Genomic DNA, 20,826 nt, shown 5'->3' with positions numbered 1-20,826 from the left:
TTTTAAAAGTTCTTATATGGATTCCAAAATAGAAACCCATTTAATGCACAGATTTTTGTTTTATTAAATCTCATGCATTTTTATACTTTTCATTCTTTTGTTTTTTAATATTCTAATGCTTTTGAAATCTACACAATTCGTATAAATATTTATTTTTTCAAATCTTAAAAGCATTTTTTATATCTGCATCATTTAAGTTCTTTAAAAATATTTTAATACATTTGAAACTTACACAGTTCATTCACACATATATTTATTCTTTCTGTTTTTCAAATCTTTAAAATATATTTTTATATCTTAATTATTTTAACTTTTTAAAAATATTCTAATGTATTTTAGTTCCATATCGTTTCATCATAATATATAGTAATAATTTTTTATCTTTCCAATTCTCTTCTAACGCACATCTTTATGATGTTTTTAATAATAAAAATAAAATAATCAATTATGATAGAGAAACAAATTAAAGAAAATAAGAAGAATCGATTAAATTTTGAAACTTCAAAATGCTAATTATTTATTGTACCTCCAAACGAAAAATTCTGGATCCGCCACTGACTATATTGGGACAATAATATGACCTAATTACCTTGGGACGGAGGGAGTATATAAAAGTAGGACTCACCTTCAACTAACATTTTCAACCAACATTCTACTCCCTCATTCCATAGTAATGGAGTCATTTTATCATTTTGGTACGTTCCATAATTGTGAAGCCATTTATTTTTTTGGTAAAAAGTCAACACATTTCTTCTCACTCACTTTACTCTCTCTTATTTTATTATCTCTTCATCCCTCTACCTTTTTCATTTTCTACTTTAGTCTTCTTTTACTTGACTCACTTAACACAATTTTTTTTAAATCGCATGTCGGAAAGAAACGCATCCACTACTATGGAACGGATGGAGTACTATATTTCTTAAAACTCGTATCGAATCAAAACTCTCCTTGTATTGTGGACGGAGGGAGTACAATTTTTAAATTAAAAAAAAATTGGAATTAGAATATAGTAATATAGGAGTATGATTTATCTTATCTAATTTTAACAAGTAAAGAATTTAGATTTTGGAAATGAATTAAAATGTCGATGGGAGGGAGAGTAGCACTGTAGCAGGTTGTTGGGTTGTTATTCGTCAGCCTTTAGGATTTCAACTTTCATAATGTGCATTTTGCACCATATGGAGGGAGAGGAGCTTAAAGATTGACATATTTATGAAACTTTTTAAGGTTAGATCACTTTTGAAATTTGGCCAATGATCATGCTATAAAGTATAAATATTTGAATTTGACGTAGTACTACAACATTAAGAAAACCCTTTAATTGCCAAATTTGAAAGAAAAAAAATAATTACTCCCTCGTCCACGAATAAGTGTCTCATTTTGCCATTTTCGTCCGTCCACTAATAAATGACTCATTTACTTTTTACCACACATTCCACTAACTTTATTTCACTCACATTTTAATATAAAACTAATATATAAAAGTATGACTCATCTTCTACTAATGTTTTCCACTCACTTTTTACTATATTTTTTAAAACTCGTGTCCGGTCAAAATTGGTCTTGTATTGGTGGACGTAGGGAGTGTATAAATCTTGTATATTTCCAGAACTTAAAAGGAATGAGCAACAATCATGAAAGTTTGGAATAATTAACCTTTCTGAATGGCCATTCGTTGTTATTTTTGTTGCAGATTGTAATTTCTTGCTTTTGGTAGTCATTAGTAACCTTTAATTGAGGATTTAATTACTTGAAAACCACCCCCTCAAGACGCTACCAACAAGTCAAATTTTCAAATCCAAAGTTTTAACGTTCAACTTAATGCATGAAGGAATAAAGTAAGACCAACATGGGAGAGCAATGTACTTGAACTTTGCCCTTAACTAGATTTAAAAAAAACGAAGATAAGAGAATATCACTCCAAAAAAAAAAAAAGAAAATCCAAGCAAACTAATTAGGAATACTAGAAGTACTACAATGCTACAAAGTCGATTCAGTAAACATTTTTGGCATTTTCTATTTTAACCTTCTGACTTATGAGGTTTTCCATAGTGTAAATCGTTCATCAATCAAATCAATTTGTATGATTACTTATATTTTTGAAATGAGCGTTTTTGCTCCCGCCACAACCCCAGGCCCCGTTTTTACTCTTTTTCTTTTTTGTTGAAACATGGGAATTAAGTTTTCAGAGTAACAGGAGAAATGAATGATTTCAATGAAGAGTGGGGGAGGGTGGCATTTATGATTCACCACATGCCCACAATTAATGCACCAACACCCAAACAATTCCTACATGGATACAACATCAATATACCTACTCTTAAAACCATCCAGTGTTTACACAAAACCCTTTTGCTGTGAGAGTGAGATCAGTGAATTAGATTCTGGAATGAAGGGCTGGAATGATTTAGGGGTTGTTGGAACAATCTATGAAGAAGAAGAAGAAGATGATGAAAATTCTGCATTATCATCATCATTTTCCACTGTTGCTTCTCTTGAATCTTCCCCTTCTAAAACACCACACTTGTCTAGGCAGGAGCACCCACCATGGTACATATTTTATGTTTCTTTTTCTTTAATATTTCAAATCCTCAAATTTCATTCAGTTTTGTACATACATCTCTTTGCCCACTCCAATCTATGTGGTGTTTGTGTTCGGTACAGGCAATCAGGAACCAGACATGATCCAGATGTTGTGATACATGTGCAGGGCACATGTTTTCGCCTTCACAAGGTACTACTTCTGTTTTCAACCAAAACATTTATTCAGCATTTCTGGTTTTAAGAATTAAACATGTTTGAGGTAGTAGGAAAATGATTTAACAAACGTAACTTTTACAAATGTCCTTTTCTGTTTTAATTTCATTACGGAAATGAATTAATTTCATTTTCTTACTTAGTTCAAATATTAACCATCCAGTGCAACTTACTTTTGTGTATCAGGATAAGATGCATTATTTCATGATACAAGTTTTATTATAAAAAAATATAATTTTTACTTAAATTTTCATCTGCTACTCCAAGAATTAATTGTTTCTCGTTAGCCTAAATAAATGTGCAATGAGAGTGATGTTTCTGAAAGTGTGAAAAAAAAAGTGATAATCAATTACTCAATTTAACAGCAAGCATTGATAGCGAAGAGTGCCTATTTGAAACGACAGCTAGCTGAACTGACCGAAATAACCCTCTCCCCGCCGTTAAACATAACGGCCCAAACCTTCGCCTTGGTAACGGACTTCTGCTACGGAACGCACGTCGCCGTCACTCCGTTCAACGTCGCCGCGCTCCGCACTGCGGCGGAGCTGCTCGGCATGGAAGGGACCTGCGCCGGTGACCTGAAGGAGATCACGGAGGCCTATTTCCGCCGCGTCGTCGCCGTTAACAAGGAGTGCGCTTCCATGGTGCTGCAGTCGTGCTTGCCGCTCCTCCCGGAGTCTGAGGTGGCGACCGGACTCGTTAGCAGATGCATTGAGGCGTTAAGTCTAACGGCGTCTGGTGATGGTGACGCTAAGTGCTTGGAAGGGTTGAAGAATGTCGAGATTAGTGATCTGAAATTGATTTTGGAATCAGTGAGTCAGCGTTTGGCGGATTCTCACGATTTCCTCTACAAAATTATCGACATGTATCTCAAGGTACGCTCGTTTAAGTATGCTACTGACTCTAATTAATTAACAATTTTATTATATAGTTATTTATTAATTTGCTAAATAAATTCCAACCCGGCCAGGAAAACATGGGATGGTTTAGAGAGGAGGAGAAAATCCAAATGTGCAATTACATAGACTGCAGCATATTATCGCCGAAGCTTTTGATGCACGCTGTGCAGAACCCAAGAATGCCGCTCCGGTTCGTGGTCCAAGCCATGTTCCTCCAGCAGCTCAACACGCGCCACTCCATCATCTCATCCGCTGCTGACCACCGCGGCCGTGGCAGGAAGGAGCCCCCAGCCGCGGCCGTGGCCACCCTGGGGGCCATCCTCAAGAAGGACGCAGCTCTCTGCCAGGTGTCGCAGCTCAAGGCGGTCATGACCGCCACGAGCTCACGCATCCAGACGCTGGAGGAGGAGCTCACTGGCATGCGCCAGCTCCTCGGCCAACCACAGAACCGCTCTGCTAGCTTCCGCTTCAGTTCCGAGGATGCCAACAAGCTCCAGAGAGGCCAACTCGGGTCGATTTCTTCCTTGAGTTATCGCGATGTCTCGCCCTCATCTCAAGAGGTGAACTTCGGGCGGCGGTTGATGAACGGATTGAGGAGCGCTTACCGCTTGCAGAAGAACAAGTCTGAGAGGAAAGAGGCGACTGGAAATGGAAATGGTGATGCTTTGGGAGAGAGAGATATAATCATAATAAGAAAAAATCAAGCTTTTCATGAGCGCAGCCGCTCTCAAGTCTAAGATTTTCACTATAATATCATCGCCTGTAGTTTTAATAACAGCCTTATTATGCATCTAGTTTCGGTTCGGTGTCTATTTGGATCTTGTGATTACATAGAATTTACATAAAAATTAGTAATATTCTCATTTTTTTAGTTAAGTTGAATAGATAGATATAAAGGCTTGGTTAAAACATGTGAGCAAAATACCTGACAAATGAAAACCAAACTGAATTTAAAATTTTGGTTCAGTTTATTTTTTCAGATCTCAGTAAAGTTCGGTTTCGGTATAAAAAACCCAAATTAAAAAAAAACAAAAACATAAACATGAATAGTTTTAATTTACATTAAAATATGGTATTTCAATTTAATTTTATATATTTTGAATATTAAAATCATATGCAATCTTTTTTATTTTTATCTGAATATTACCTCACCTAAATATTCAGGGACAAATTAAATACTCTCTCCGTCTGCGAATATGAGTTTCATCTCTATCCGGCACGAGTTTTAAAAAATGTTAAGAAAAGTTAGTGGAATATAAGTTTCACTTGTATATATTAGTTTTAAATGATATGTGAGTGGAATGAGTTGGTGGAATGTGGAGCATTTTTACCATTTATGGTAATTATGAACCGGGACTCCTATTCGCGAACGGACCAAAATGAAAAACATGGCTCCTATTCGCGGACAGAGGGAGTACTTACTACTATACTTGCGACTTTGGATATATCTTTTTAAACACATACTACTCCCTCCATTCCATAGAAGTGGAGGCATTTCTTTCCGACACGAAGATTAAGAAAAATTGTGTTAAGTGAGTTAAGTAAATGAAGAATAAAGTAGGAAATGAAAATGTAGAGAGATGAAGAAAGAATAAAATAAGAGTGTAAATTAAGTGAGAAGAAATGAGTTGACTTTTACCAAAAAGGGAATTGACTCCACTACTATGGAACGTACCAAAATAACAAAATGACTCTACTACTATGGAACAGAGGGAGTAAGAGATTAGATGCGTAAATATAGTACTCCCTCCGTCCTACTAAAGATGATCCATTTTCCTTTTTGATTTGTTCCAACCAAGATGACTCATTACTAAAAAATAGAAACATCTTTATTTCCACTTTATTTCCTTTCTGTTACTCATTTCTACTTTACTCTCTCCACTTAACATACACAATAAAGTTACATAAAATCGTGTACCATCCAAGGAATGAGTCATCTTCATTAGAACGGAATGAGTCAAAATTATTTGTTTTAACTCCTCAAAAGTGGCCATATTGTAGTCAAGCAGTGAATCAGACGATTATTGAGCTTTGGCTCGTAGCTAAAAAGAGAACACGAGTCTCTTAATGCAATCACGTTGGACCGTAGGATTGTGGCCTGTGATTGCTAGTGAGGTCATAGAATAAGTTAAAATGGACTATAGGATCGTCTTCTTCCTAAACCCAATATTGGCTCCCTCCAGTACAAGTAATTGATTTCCATTTTTAGCAAAAAACAACGCAATTACTCTCTCCTAACTTGTTCCAGGCAGCAAAGTCCATGTACCCAGATTCCTTCCCAAGCTAACAACGCATTTAAGGATGGTATTCAGTTTTACTCTCTCCTACAATTGATCATGTCTCTTAAGCTCCACTCATTAATCCATCACCCCTAAAGACACATGTTAAACTATACTACTATAGATTAACTTCTATTACACATAAACACTTTGACCCCCCCCCCCCCCAGACTATTCCCTGGTCAGTTTCTTATCAATGTTTGCTCCTAATTTTGAGATAAAGAGAAGTCAAATATAAGGCTAGACTATGCCCCTTTCCCATGATTTACGACACTACGATGTAATTTATTCCCCACAAATTATAAGTTACATGCTCCAATAATTTAGGAGTTAGGATTCTATTTTGCGATAAACAACTCAAGGGGACACTCAAAATACAACAAAGGAGTAGAGGAAATGGTAATGGTAATGGTAATGGTAATGGTAATGGTGTTACACAAAAGCATTGTCTAACCGAATACCGCTCCTGTCCGGTAGAAGTTTCTTCATGTAGTATTTTGATCTACGAGAAATATTGATTTTTTTCCTCCTCTCCTCCGGTATGCACTCAATCGAACATTCCGAGAAGCCACGCCTCACAAACCTGTTCAAACACCATAGTATCTTTGATATTTGCTACCTAGCAGCTGACATAAAGACAGACAGAGCAAGCAAAGCCAATATTTCAATTTAGACTACAGTTTCTTCGAGTAGATGAAAAAGGTGGGCTACTACTTTAAATATACTTATCCAGCAGGTCACAATCAATGTGGAATTTGGAAAGTGGTAAATCACCCATTATCAAGTCAGGAAAAAGTTAGAGAACACCATATAACTGTGAACAACAGCAGATTTTAGCAGTTTTAAACTCGCACTAAATTTCCTTAATGATCAAGCAGAACAAATGTCCTTATGTCATTGGTTCAGTTTATTTATTCTTACTATAGCTTATTATAATAAAAAAGAGAAGCACAAGTAAAAAGCCTCAAATAAGATATACTGTACAAAATACGATGACAGAGAACAAGTGATTTTTAAGGGTTTTAATATGGATACTGCAATCAGAATGACATACCAATCAGCTGTACGAGTTGTCAGTAGGAAAAGCATTTGAAGTCCAAGAAAAGATGCCTTTTTCTCAATATAATCTGCACGGCCATACAGAAATTTTATTATCCTCCACAAGATAGAAATCACAACACCTCTAACTAGTAACTAGCAGCAAGCAATCAAAACACTCTACATGCTCATTTCCATTTTTGACAGCTAATACAAATGTACAAAAGTGCATATTGCCATGGTGAGCACAGAGCTTATTACTATGAAGTCTATTAAGAAGAGTAAGAGTAAGAGCATTTGAAACCGATGTTATCAATCTCGTATGGCAGCTTATGGCGGTTCGCCTAAAAACCGCCACATGGATATGGCGTATTAGTATGGCAGATATGGTGGTCAATAATTAAATTAATAAAATAATACTTATATACTTATATGTAATTCAAAAATTAGAAAATAAAAAAATATCATCTAAAACTCTTAAAACAATTAATAAAGCATAAAATACAACTCTAACATCCATGTTTCTTGCATAATGCCCCATTCCTAAATGCAGTACACACGCAATGTTGTCAAATGGCGGATATGGCGGTGCTATGGCAGTGCCTCCTATGGCGTTTCCACCACCGAACGCCATGCCATAGCGCCGCCATATCCGCTATTTGATAACATTGTTTGAAACAAAGGGCAACGCAAACATATTTTATTGTGAGAGAAGAGAGCAAGGCAACATCATGATTAGATTGCAACAAAAGTTGCATAAGTTCATTTAAGTGGTGAGATTGTATATTTTAGTTAAGGGGACACTGGAGAGCATAGGACGACGGATCCTAAAATTCTATACAGACCTCAGTAGTGACAAATGAAATGAAAGATGAATACACAAACAAAATTTAGGGGAAATGAAATATCTTCTACATACCAAGTAGTTTATCTCCCTGTCCCTGGCCACGGCACTCAGGAGAAACAGCTATTGCAGCTACCTCTCCACATTTTTCATCAAAGAAAGGGAAAAGAGCTGAGCAAGCTGTAATTTGACCTTCTCTCTCCACAACTATAAAATAATCCAATGCTTGGAGTAGCTGCAGCAGACAGAGACAGGGTGAAACATACAAAGATAGTATAATAAAAGTCAAAATAACATATAAACAATGAATAAACCTGTTCCTCTGTTCTCTTTATCAATGTGCCAGACTCCTCCAAAGGTAACAGAAGTTGTTTTATCCTATGAAGATCAGTGACTTTCGCCATCCGCATCCCTTCATAAAGATCACTGACAAAAGAATGAACCTTATATAAGTAAACAGCTTCCTTCTTTTCATGGAATTTTTAAACAAAAAAAGTAAAAAACTCTTGAGCATTGGAAAAAACAAGTCAATTTTTTTGTGATAGGTGCACCTTCAAGAAAAGTATGATACATAGTAGTAACATATCATCATAGAAAATGGACTTTGTCTGCAGTTCAAATATATTTACATATTACAGTCCGAATAGAATTTTCAAGTTATTTGGCAGCATGAAAAAAATATTTAGGAACCTTCGGTTGAAAATTCCTGTGAATAGTTTTATTCTACAAGAAAAATTAATGAAAAAAACACTAAAACTAATACAACCAGAAAATAGTCTCAGAGAGATAACATCTAGAGATAGATACCTTGCCACCATTGTGCCTACTCCATCTCTTTGAAACAGTTCCTTCAGTAAAACTCCTGCAATAGTGCCATCTAATAGATGCACCCTTTGGACACCACCCTGATCAAATCCAAAAACTACTCAGAACTACAAGATCTTAAAAAACCACACTGGGGGAATAATGTGAGTAGGAGGCAGAGGGATTTCAATTTCTTAAGCAAATCTGCAAGAGCATTAGGTTATCAGATTACTTTCTCGTTTTTGAAATCTAATTTTCACGCCAACATTAGAATAACATAGCGAAGAATACAGGCTTAGCAAATGTCAACCACTTTGTGCTATAACAAATGAAAAATATGAATAGCTTAAGAACTCAGGACACACATCTAGTCAGCAGAGCAGTGATGACACAAGAACAATCATAAAATTATGGGGACTTACTCTGCAAACAAAAGCAGCAGCTGCTATTTCTGATAAATAACCATTCAACCGACTCAGCCGTTCTTGGCCTCCAACAGCAAAACCTTGTTCACTGGTGGACCAAAGTCCATTCCCATTGCCAAAGCCAACACCATTTTGGAATGTTGGAGCCTGAGTAAAAACCTTTCCATTTGTAGTAGCCATATTACTTGCATCATCATACGCTACACAGCCAACATCTTCTTGAGCAACAGCTTTAACATAATTAGCAGCTGTCTCACTTTGTTTAGCCCGTTCACGAACCAACATGTCTGCATCCTGAAGCGTTAGAAAACGTATAAGCCTCCCAGATTCATCAAGGATTGGACCATCAATAATGCATAGGAGTTTCTCCGCACCAAGGGCCAACGCGCATGCGGTAGCAACTTCGTAAGTGCTGCAATGTGAAGAGGAAGAATTGGGTTTCAGACATTAATTGGTCTCCATGGCAAAACAGTACAGAGCTTGAAGTTAACATATTACCATATAATAGGATGCTTATGGAAGTGAACATTAGTCAAACAAGTTGTAGACAAAGATTTCAACAAAGTTCATTGTCATGTCGAAAGGAACTCAAATGTGGAAGTCAAAGAGCATAAAGTAAAAATAGATGCTTAAATTTTGAAAGCATAAATTTGGCAATGCAGTTAGAGATGGGTAAATTTATCTGTGATAATTACTGCACAAACAACCCTGCAAGGATACAAAAATACCTATCAAAATCATTTAGCAATTAGCATACTTGCAATTTAATACTTGTCCAGAACTTGAATAGCCCAGATTGCTTAAAAGCACTATGGAATCTTGATCTAGCCTCTCACGCATACGAGAAACATCTACTTTCTTAACTTCACCAGTTGATGCGTAATCAATTCCTTCTACAACTCCTCTTCTCTGCAAAGCCAAGGATAGCAAATCTCAGCAAAGCAAGGACCAAGAAACACATGTATGATGTATATATATATATATACCAGCAAATTGTTGTAGGGATAAGTATAACGAGATATTGAAGGAGATGTAAAAAAGAAAGAAGATGTCTTCTAACCTTAGCTGCAAGGAAATTACCACTTGCAACACTAACACCATCATGCAGCCTACTATTATCTCCATGGCGGCGTATGCCACTCAAAGAGGGTCCAGGTGATAGCTTTGCCTCAATCATGATACGGATCCTCCCAGCTGCATTCATTGCAGCATCTAGAGAATCGGAGTCCGTAATTCTATAGCTCCCAAAATACTTGGGGTCACATCCTGAGACATAAAACACAGTTTGACGCTAAGAATCAATAAATCCTCTAAAACAATCGAATAATTTCACCATGGAAAAAGAGGATATAACTAGAAATGTGAAAAACCATCTCACCCCTTTCAGCGAGAAGCCTGTCAATTTGCACATGCGTCCCAGGCACAAGAACAAATTTGATTCCTAACCCATGCAGCAAAGATATATCCTACACAACAACATACAAATCACAAAATCAACCCCCAGATTCAACATCACCGTCTCAAAGTGAATATAAGCGAAAAAGGACAGACAATTAACAAAAATTGAGAAGATGAAGACGTGCCATGAGAATAGGATCCAAATGAGGGCTATCGACGATCTCAGCAGATATCAAGACGACGAAAGTGCTGCCTCTGTGCGCCTGGAAATACGGCCACGCCTCGCGGAAGAAGCGCACGAACAGCTCATCCTTGACGGCACTGCTCGCTTCGATTCCAGCGCTTTCAGTCTCCCCGTTGGCATTAAGTTTATCGTCGAAAGGCGAAGCATTAGCCGATTGTAGTCCGCGGAAGTTACTGATTGAGTGAATTTTGATGGAACTGGAGCTCCAAATTGAAGTAGATGATCGGCGTGTTTGGCGGCGGTGGTTGAGAGTGGATGGGCAGGGGCTCGGAGAAGCAGCAGCCATTGAATTGAGTCAACAAATCGATGAAACCCTAACTTTTGGAGCGTCACAGAGGTGGTGGTGGTGGTTGTTGTAGTAGTAGTAGATGTCGGCGGTTGCAGAGAATCGTGTGCGAAATGCTTAGCTTTATTTCATTTTGAATTTGAATTAAATGATTGACTAGTCCACAATATCTAATACTCCTTCAAGGTTAGCCACAAAAATTTCTCAACAAATAACTTTAAATGATCACTAGTCGACAGCAAATTTCTTTTATGGACTATCCCGGTTGTTTCTTTTTTAACAAAGCATTTTATCTCTTCTGCTTAGGGCTGGCAAATCGTGCGGATTGGGTCATTATCAGGTCAACCTGATAATGACCCAACCCAATAAGGCCTAACCTGAACCCGACCTGTTAAGGAAACTGTAAATCCGAACACGAACCCGACCTGCTACCTTCAAATCCGAACACGACCCGCACCCGACACGAACCCGTTATCGACACGATATAATATGGATTGACACGACACGATAACAACCCAAACCTGATATTACACGATTAAAACCTAATATTACACGATTAAACCTTAATTTTTAACCTAATTTACGCAATTAAAATTCGTTTTATACTATTTAAACCTAATTTATAAGAAATTAAAAAATTAAAGTAATATATATATTTTTAAATAATAATAAAAATAATAATATTATTTCTTAATGGGTTACCCGTATCCAACCCGCATCCGACCCGAACCCAACCCGAAATTATCGGGTTCTTAATGGGTCAACCCGATAAGGACACGGATCCAATAAGACTTGACCCCAATCTAATAATTTCGTGCGGATTCGTGTCAGATTATCGTGTCGTGTCGAAAATTGACAGCCCTACTTCTGCTCCCTCACCTCCAATAAATATAAAATATTTGCAAAATAAAATTAAAGAGGAGAAAAAATAGAGATAATTTTGAATATTGTTTTCATTTTAGTTAACATTTCATTTTTAATATGGGGACAATTCAAAAATAAAAAATGTTTCATTTTTATTTGACAGCGGAAATGCTTATTAATTTTAATTATATTTCCTCCGTTAAGCATCCATAATTGGGCGTCCTCCCTCTTCGCCATATCAACATTTTATCCACCGCCTCATCCATCTGCAGTGGAGCACTCTATAGCTTGCCTTCAAAAAATGGGACTCCTAATGGCGGACGGTGAGAGTATTTTGCTTCAAAAATAAGTTGTGCACATAGAGAGTGTTCGGTTTGCAAGATTGTATCTTGGATTAAATTTGCAGTGTGTTTGGTTCATGAGATTCAATCCCACAAATCAATCATAGATGGATAATAATGGGATAATTAGTCATAACTAACCCCCTATGACTAAAATAATCTCACAACTCAATCATAGATTATATCCTGGTATTATTCTATCTAGGAAACCGAACACCACCATATAATTTTAAATTTTTAATAGTACTTAGTGTTTTTTTTAAAGAACTGTTTCATATATTAATGACAAAATTGACACTAAGTTAAAAATATTAGAATAAAATTGTTAATTACTTTTTTTATGAGATAATATCGATTCAATGGCTAAAGATCATTGATAGATTTCAAAAATACAAATTGAATTAATACAATTACTAAAAACATTGGGATATCATATGACCTCACGTTGAAATAAATAACAATTAATGCACATTGGCATATAAACAATTCCGAACTAGAAAAAAATGGCCAACTATTATATATTCATACTTAAAAGTCTAATTTGGTCAAAATCGGGATTAAACCCGTTGACCGTTAGTTTTTAACGGAACAGTTATTCCATGATCAAAATCGTAAAATGATTATATGTTCAGGACCAATTTTGGCCTTTACTCTATTCCTTAATAGGGAGTACAATCTAAAGTTAAAAAATCCAAAAGATAAAGTTTATGACCAAAATCGTAAAATGACCATATGTTCAGGAACAATTTTGGCATTTACTCTATTCCTTAATAAGGAGTACAATCTAAAGTACAAACTAAATAAAATTAATTCTCTTATTGAGAGTCGAACTCAAATTCCTTAATAAGGAGTACAATCTAAAGTACAAACTAAATAAAATTAATTCTCTTATTGAGAGTCGAACTCAAAACCTCCGGCTTACAAAACAGGTGCTCCAACCAACTGAGCTACGAGAACTTGGTGCTTGGTTATCGTACAATGTTTGTAAAGTGTATAAAATGTTTTTTCATTTAAAGTGGATCACCTAGTTTGCATACGACTGTAGATATTATTATGTTAGTAAATTAAAGATTACTAAGGATAACTTACTTAACAATATTCCATATAAAATTTTCCTATTAATCATACTCGTTATCACGTCACATACATTAAATACAACAATGAAAGACATTTGTACAAGAAAAATATGTTCGCAACAAAACCTCCCAAACTGGAATCTTGTCATGCATGCATTTTTTGTTTCATTTTTTTTGGTTATATTTGTTCATATTCATTAAAGAGCAGACATTAGAATTTTTTATCATGCAGCTTTATTTACAAAACCTGCACTAACATCATCAATTCTTGCATTCAATGATTTCGCCTCTACTAAAATATTTGTATAAATGCTAAATATAATCACTAAATAATTGATAAATTATTTATATAAATAGGAATATACTCTACTACTTATTCAGTTATTTTTAAAACAAAAGAAGTTTTATCATAACTCTATGCTATATAATTCAAAGTCTCATATAGATAAAACTAATATTTTCAAAATAAATAGAAATATAATAGAAAGTAGAATAAATAAAATGCATTAGAATAAAAAGTATGAGTAATTGAATAGACTAAGAAAGTGGAATAGGGATTGGAAAACAATAGGAAGGACAAAATTAATCTCATTTCTATTTATGGATTCTTTCTCATAATTTTTTATGTTTCCCTCTCCTAATTTAATTATAATCTCTTTTTTTACTTTAACAATTAAGCATTAAAACTAATGCTATCTATAAATACGACTATTTTTCGCAGATGAATGAAGTATTATAATAGTAGTGTTTGAGGAATTCACGTCGAAATTGTGTTTAGTTTTTGAATATACTATTAACAAGTACTATATACAAGTTTGGAAGTGAAAGAGTAAACCAATACTCCCGTTGACTCAAGTGAATTGAGATGATTCTTTTCGATATAAGATTCAAGAAAGTGGTGATTTAAGTTAAATGAAGACATAATAAAATATAAGAAATAATCAAATTAAAAATATTACCATAAATTGTGATTTTTCACAACAAAATAGAAATAGGAGTAACTGAATTAATTTTGGACACCTGAAAATGAAATGTACGGATGATACTAGTTTAGATAATTTAATGTACGCCTGATATAATCAACAAGTCGTTGTAGTATAGTGGCAAGTATTCCCGTCTGTCACCCAGGTGACCCGGGTTCTCGATCCCGGCAACGGCGTTATTTTAATTTTTGTGTTATTATTAATTTATGTAAAACTTCCAAGTCAATATTATTTGTGTTTTTTTTGTTCTTTCTTTTTTTCTATTTTACTTTTAATCAATATTGTGTTATTCTAATTTTGAAAATATGATACTATACAATTTGATCTTTAAAAGTTGATGATTGACGACATAAAAGTTCATGTAGAAAAATAAAGATGCATAGAGAAATTCAAAAGCATAAACAAAAAATAAACCTTGACAAGCTTACCGGAGATGATTTTTGAGATTTGTGAAAACAAACTTTGGATATTTAACAAGTTTACTATAACATAATCCCATGAAATCAATACGAGGCAAAAGAAAAACCTACAAATTTCAAGCAAAAAATAACTGGGACTGCTATAGTATATTCACCAAAAACAGTCAAATTAACATCTACTACTATAACTGAAGTATCATAAATTCATGATCAGCTAATATCTTCCCAGCTGAAATAATATAGCCACCAAAGGCAAACATACCACTGTGTCTAAAACACACACACACACTCCTTATGAGACCATTGCATTGGCTTCGTCTTCGTATCCCTCTCCTGTTCCGACCTCACTGAACATATATTGGCTTTGATATTCCATCAGGTATTGAGTTGACCTCTTCACATCGTAGAACAGCTCATACACACGGCTTATGTCTTCCATTTCGACAATCTTTCCCTTCCTCTTCAGGCAGGCCAACGCGGCAGAGGTGATGAGATTTATAGCGTATCTCAGTGATGTGTCTTCTCCGATCTTTGTAAGCAGTACCTTAGCATCTTCGGACATTTCTACATCTTCCTCTTGGCATCTGATGTCCAAGATCTTTCGGATATCATCCCGTGTATGGTTGCGTGGAGATGATGAGCAGGCGGTCAAGAAAATCAATTGGAATGCCGTGTGGAGACCTGTAGTTTGTGCCCCTGATGGAAGTGATCCCTCTATTTGTGGCGACGACTAATATAGGCGCCATGTCATTCTCCAATGCACGATTCAGAAAAGAAAAGCACTCGATGTCAAGCATGTGTACTTCATCAATGAAGAGGACACCCGGTATAATTTCTGCTTTTCCTTCTTCCCTCCACTCGGCTACCTTTGTGTCGATTTGTTCCCTAACTTCTGCACGGATTTCGCCAGTATCACCCGTAAACAATGCCAGAAATCCCTGCGTTCTGAAATTGAGACAGTGAGCTATAACACAGTCATCTTGTAGAAATGAAGGTATATACGATGCAGGCATTGCCACCTGAAGTTACATAGAACACAATGTTTCTGACAAACAGGCGTTGTGTAGATAGTAATTACGACTGAGTGGGTAGAAAATATTAAGAAGTCCAATACTATCAAAAGGTACAGCAGCATAAGATGTAACAAAAAAAGAAAAGAGCAAATAAATCAATCATCTGATAATTATATGCAAGAAACAAGACAGCTTTTAGCAAATTAGAGACTGTGTGGTGCCATGACACCAAGATTCTCAAACCAGTCATAAAAGTGAGCAATATCTACTCCCTTCGTCCCAGTTTAAGAGTAAGATTTAGTTATGACACGGGTTTTAAGAAATTGGTGGAGTGTCTAATAAATGAAGTTAGGTAGTGGTTGTTGGGGTGTGTAATAATTGAAGTGGGGTAGTGGAAAGTGGGACCCTTTTGACTTTTTTTATGTTTAGAATTTTGTTTTGTTTTATTTTTATGAAAGTAATGGCATTTGAGTGTAAATTTCATACACAATGACGTTAAAATTTATGTCCAAATATGGTAAATTCTAAATGGGACTCTTAAACTGGGACGGACGGAAATGGCAAAAACATGACTCTTCACGGAGGGAGTACTAAATAGATGAGCATGTTAAAATCTCATAATACTACGAAAATAAATTTTATTTAAGGGACAGTGCTAAAAATTTAATGCACTTAAAAGGGGGAAAGATAGTAATATAGTGCACAAAATGAGAAAATATATTTTGACAAGAAGTTTAATTAGGCTGAAGGGGCTAAGCAGCAAAGCATTTCACACCCAGACATAACTCAACAGTAACAGAATTTGTTAAATGAAAAGCATACTGAAAACTGAAAAGAGAGAAGAATGGAAGATGAAATTCCAAAAAACGAAGTACCTAACAAACCATACATTTACAAAAGTTGGGAAATATCATTGTAAGTCTGATAACCATTATTACTAGCATACTCCAACTGTTTGTTTCTAATCCAGAAACTGCATAGTGTGCACCACAAAAGGATAGACTTTCAGTAACATGATATGTAGATGAACCAGAATCCAGACCAGCCAGCATACAATATTATATCATATAGCATTCAAAGAAATCATGTGTCATATGCATGTTAGCAATAGGTGGGTGAAGCTAGTCTAGTATACTATACTTACCTAGTTGGTATATACGAATATAAAGAATCAAGGAAACAGTTAATTCGACTGATCCAGTAAGAGTCCCCTAAATTTCTCAGGAAGACTAAGATAGCAGACAACATACAAAAAAAACAATAAGCAACAGATTTTCTATCAACCCTTGAAGCTAGTCTAATATAATAATAATAAGGCCATAATTACCAATTAGGTATATCCGAATATCCAGAATCAAGGAAGCAGTTAATCCGAACTAATCCAATACGAGTCCCCCAAGTTTTATCAGGTGTACTAGGATAGGACGTAATGTACTAAAAAGGACAGTAAACAACAAAATTTTCTATCAATCTCCTATAAGCTCACACACTGAGGTAATTAACCTTATTAATAATTGGAAACAAATGCTACATACCCAAAACATAAAAAGGGTATAGTATGAAACTTCTTTTTCAATGAATCTCTATTAAGGTAGTGGAAAACAATTGGTAATGAAGGCAATGTTATCAAATAGCGGATATGGCGGCGCTATGGCATGGCGTTCTATGGTGGAAATGCCATAGCAACATGGCGCTGCCATAGCACCGCCATATCCGCCATTTGACAACATTGTGTACTGCATTTAGGAATGGGGCATTATGCAAGAAACATGGATGTTAGAGCTGTATTTTATACTTTATTAATTGTTTTAAGAGTTTTAGATGTTATATTTTGTTATTTTCCAATTTTTGAATTATGTATAAATAATAAGTATTATTTTATTTATTTAATTATTGACCGCCATATCCGCCATACTAATACGCCATATCCCTGTGGCGGTTTTTAGGCGAACCGTCCTAAGCCGCCATACGAGATTGATAACACTGAATGAAGGAAAACAGAGTAGGGGCCTATCTTTGTATGATGGAGAGTGTACTAAGGTAATCCAAAACACTACTGTCTAACAAAAAATGGCAAAAAACAGCCTTCTTGCAGTTCATGTCAGCCCCTTACACTTCAACATGTCGGATCGAAGAAGTTCTCCTAACCATGGCTAGCAGAAGTCTAAACCTTTGACACCTAACCAAAGTTAGTTCATCAAGAAAATACTGACTATTGATGACAACACTTAAATCTTAAAAGCTTGCAACCATTATACATATATCAGAAAATTAGTCACAACCAAGTACAACTGCATATTCAATATCCTAAAGGAAGTAACAATCTAAGATTCAAGAATCCCAGTTGCAGGCGGTCCAAAATGCGACAAGAGGAAAACAAATACTAGCGAAATTAGTACGATCACAAATTTACAACCAATCTGAGCACAAATTATAGACTCAATCCACAGAGAGCCAGATGAAACACATAAGAACTTGTCTACTTAACCTATCAAAGACACATGGGAAATACATCCAAAGGGTAGAAACAGTCTTTGCTTCTCAATGATTCTACACTGTAACGAGCATCACCTAATTCAAGCTAACAATCTATGCTCCCATTTCATACCTTACCCCGAATGTATTAAGCAAATAAACACCAAGCCCATAAAAATTTATTCACACCAAGTCAAGCAATTCAGCAGACAGCATCTTTACTTCATAATGCATCAAAAAAAGTACAGAAAACTCTTTAACCATAATTACCTGCTATTGATAACATCAATCTCATGAAGCGTAACACAATGCACAACTTCCTTCCTCTTCTGTAGCTCGCCATCGGGGCACTGCACAAACTTCGTCTGAGGCCCCATTGCATCGTAGTCCCTTGACCTCGAGAAAGACCTCCCGAGCTTAGTGATCTTCCCGGAAGCCTTGTCGATCCCAATTACATCGCCACTCTGCACTTTCTCCTTCCCCAAAGCTTCAATCATCTTCCCACCCAAGTCATAAACCGTCTCCATATCCGTGGTCTTCAGCGTGAGCTTCCCCGTCTTCGACGCTGCCCCAGCAACAGCCGGCCGGTCAATCTGTATCTCCACAACCTCGCCCTCAATCACCTCGGTTTCCTCTTTAATTCTGACCCCAATTGCTTTCCTGAACGCCTGCATTAGGGCTTCAGTTTTCGACATCTCCAGCGAGAACAGTTCGCTCCCGGCGAGCATAGCGAAGGGGGTCTCTTGGCCGATGGATTTAGCCATGCCCATGGCGATGGCAGTTTTGCCGGTCCCGGGCTGGCCGGCGAGGAGGACTGCCCGGCCCGCGATTTTGCCTTCTTGGACCATCTTGACGATGACGCCGGCGGCTTTTCGGGCTGAAGTCTGGCCGACCATGCCTTCGGAGGAGGAGCGGGCTTCGAGGGCGGAGTCGAGGCCGAGGCCCCGGATGTGGGAGTGGGCGCCAATTCGTTCAATTCGGGTTAGGTCTCGCATCTCCGAGAGCTTTATCTCCGACATGGCTGAAGTTTGAAGACAATATAAAAGCTATTATAGAGATAATTAGAGATTAGAAACAGAGAGATGAGTGTGTTGGCTTGTGTGTGAGTAAGGTTCAACAGAGAAAATGAGGAGATGAAGTGAGGTTTAGGGTTTTGGTTTGACAGAAAATCGGAAATTCCCAAAATTTAATGTACAGAGTATTTCTGTACAATACAAGTAATGTAGACATCTACACCAGGGTCGGGTCATCCGCAACGCTGTCACCTATACGTCCATTTAACCGTCCCTTAAATTACTATTTATGGTCCCACTGTACTTTTTTACTCCATCTCTTAACTAAACGACGGAACCTGCAACCCTCCATCTCTTATCCGTCCCTTAAATTACTATTCATTCAATTTCATTTTTTATTTTTATTTCTATTTCCAACAAATTCAATTAATAAAAACACACTTCATTAAAAATAAAATAAAATTACAACATAAAATAAAAATAAAACTTATAATTCAAAAAAATAAAAAAACACATAATTAAAATCCTAAAAAAATAAAAATTACATAATTTAAAATACAATTTTATAGAAAATAAAAAAAACTACTCCGCCGGCGAATCATCCCCCGAAGGCGGTGGAGGTGCACTGAAGCCACCTGGAGGCGGAATACCAAGTTGTCTTGCCATAAACTCAATTCCGGCAAGGTAGGCTTGGTATTGGGGAGGCGTCATGCGGGAAGTGTCCGCCATTGTGGAGGTCATGTACATGGACATTAGGGAGTTTGAGGGTGCCCCCGAGCCCGAGCCCGCCTGATTTGATTCGGCTCGGCCCCTCCTCCCTCTAGCCGCCTTCGCCGCATTTCTCCCTTGCGGCCGACAGCGCCCACGGGAGGACCCCCCAGCATCGTCTGTCGTGCCCTCAACCTCCTGCAAGGCAAACTCTTGTGCGGCGCTGCCCGAACCGCCCTCACTAGACGAGTATTGGCCACCCCTTCAAGGCGAGCCCGAGCTGGACCGGACACCGCCGACCTACCTTTCCTCGTCTTTGACGACCTCCCAAACATCTACATATTTGAATTGTTTGGCGGTGTCGTCGTAGTAGACTCGCAAAGCCGACCTCAGAATGTTGGCTCTCGTGGCTCCGCTTTGGTAATGAGCCGATTCACTCTTGTAGATGGCGCAGAATTTTTTGACCTCTCTGTCGACTCGGTCATAAGGCCCTACGTATCGTGGCTTCAACTTCCCCTTTACACCAAACCTCGTTATCCCATTCGACGGAGATACCTTCAAGAACACCTTATCTCCCGTATTGAACTGTAAATCTGTACGCGGGACATCAGCATATGACTTCTGTCGGTCTTGAGCTTCTTTTATCCTTTGTCGAATTTGTCGCACAATCTCAATCATCTCCTCGACCGAATCTGGCCCGAGTATTCTTCTTTCACCAACCTCGTCCCAGTAGAGTGGTGATCTACACTTCCTCCCGTACAATGCTTCATATGGGGCCATATTTATTGTCGCCTGGAAACTGTTGTTGTAGGCAAACTCGATCAAGGGTAGTACAACTTCCCAATTTTCTCCTCTGTCAAGAACCACGGCTCTCAACATGTCCTCGAGAGTTTGAATCGTCCTCTCGGACTGCCCATCAGTTTGTGGATGGAAAGAAGTACTAAAATTCAGTCGTGTACC

General features: G+C 37.0%; 2 protein-coding genes and 1 pseudogene across 3 annotated transcripts; 1 reads left to right on the top strand and 2 right to left on the bottom strand.

Annotated features, from left to right (window-relative positions):
- Window positions 1-2,317: 2,317 nt before the first annotated feature.
- LOC121760254 (BTB/POZ domain-containing protein At3g49900-like) lies at window positions 2,318-4,525 on the top strand. Of its 2 annotated transcripts, none has more exons than XM_042155899.1 (4): window positions 2,318-2,550; window positions 2,665-2,734; window positions 3,162-3,632; window positions 3,728-4,525. In XM_042155899.1, the coding sequence occupies exons 1-4, from the start codon at window positions 2,390-2,392 to the stop codon at window positions 4,391-4,393; spliced, it is 1,368 nt and encodes a 455-aa protein (XP_042011833.1). In that variant the 5' UTR covers window positions 2,318-2,389; the 3' UTR covers window positions 4,394-4,525. The 2 variants fall into 2 exon arrangements, with proteins under 2 accessions (XP_042011833.1, XP_042011832.1); XM_042155898.1 differs by having other exon boundaries at window positions 3,123-3,632.
- A 1,674-nt stretch (window positions 4,526-6,199) lies between these two features.
- LOC121760191 (probable amino-acid acetyltransferase NAGS1, chloroplastic) lies at window positions 6,200-11,117 on the bottom strand. The gene is made up of 10 exons (XM_042155828.1): window positions 10,630-11,117; window positions 10,425-10,512; window positions 10,107-10,312; window positions 9,804-9,955; window positions 9,044-9,458; window positions 8,625-8,722; window positions 8,132-8,243; window positions 7,893-8,052; window positions 6,990-7,062; window positions 6,200-6,518 (listed from the first exon to the last, which is right to left on the bottom strand). Exons 1-10 carry the CDS (start codon window positions 10,972-10,974, stop codon window positions 6,368-6,370), a joined length of 1,800 nt encoding a protein of 599 aa, XP_042011762.1. The 5' UTR covers window positions 10,975-11,117; the 3' UTR covers window positions 6,200-6,367.
- A 3,590-nt stretch (window positions 11,118-14,707) lies between these two features.
- On the bottom strand, window positions 14,708-19,311 carry LOC121761512 (annotated as a pseudogene).
- Window positions 19,312-20,826: the final 1,515 nt, after the last annotated feature.

This window comes from Salvia splendens, chromosome 13 (assembly GCF_004379255.2).
Source record: "Salvia splendens isolate huo1 chromosome 13, SspV2, whole genome shotgun sequence".
In the NCBI taxonomy this organism is placed as follows: domain Eukaryota; kingdom Viridiplantae; phylum Streptophyta; class Magnoliopsida; order Lamiales; family Lamiaceae; genus Salvia; species Salvia splendens.
Note: the sequence above shows the minus strand (reverse complement) of the source record. Positions and strands in the feature narration are given on the sequence as shown.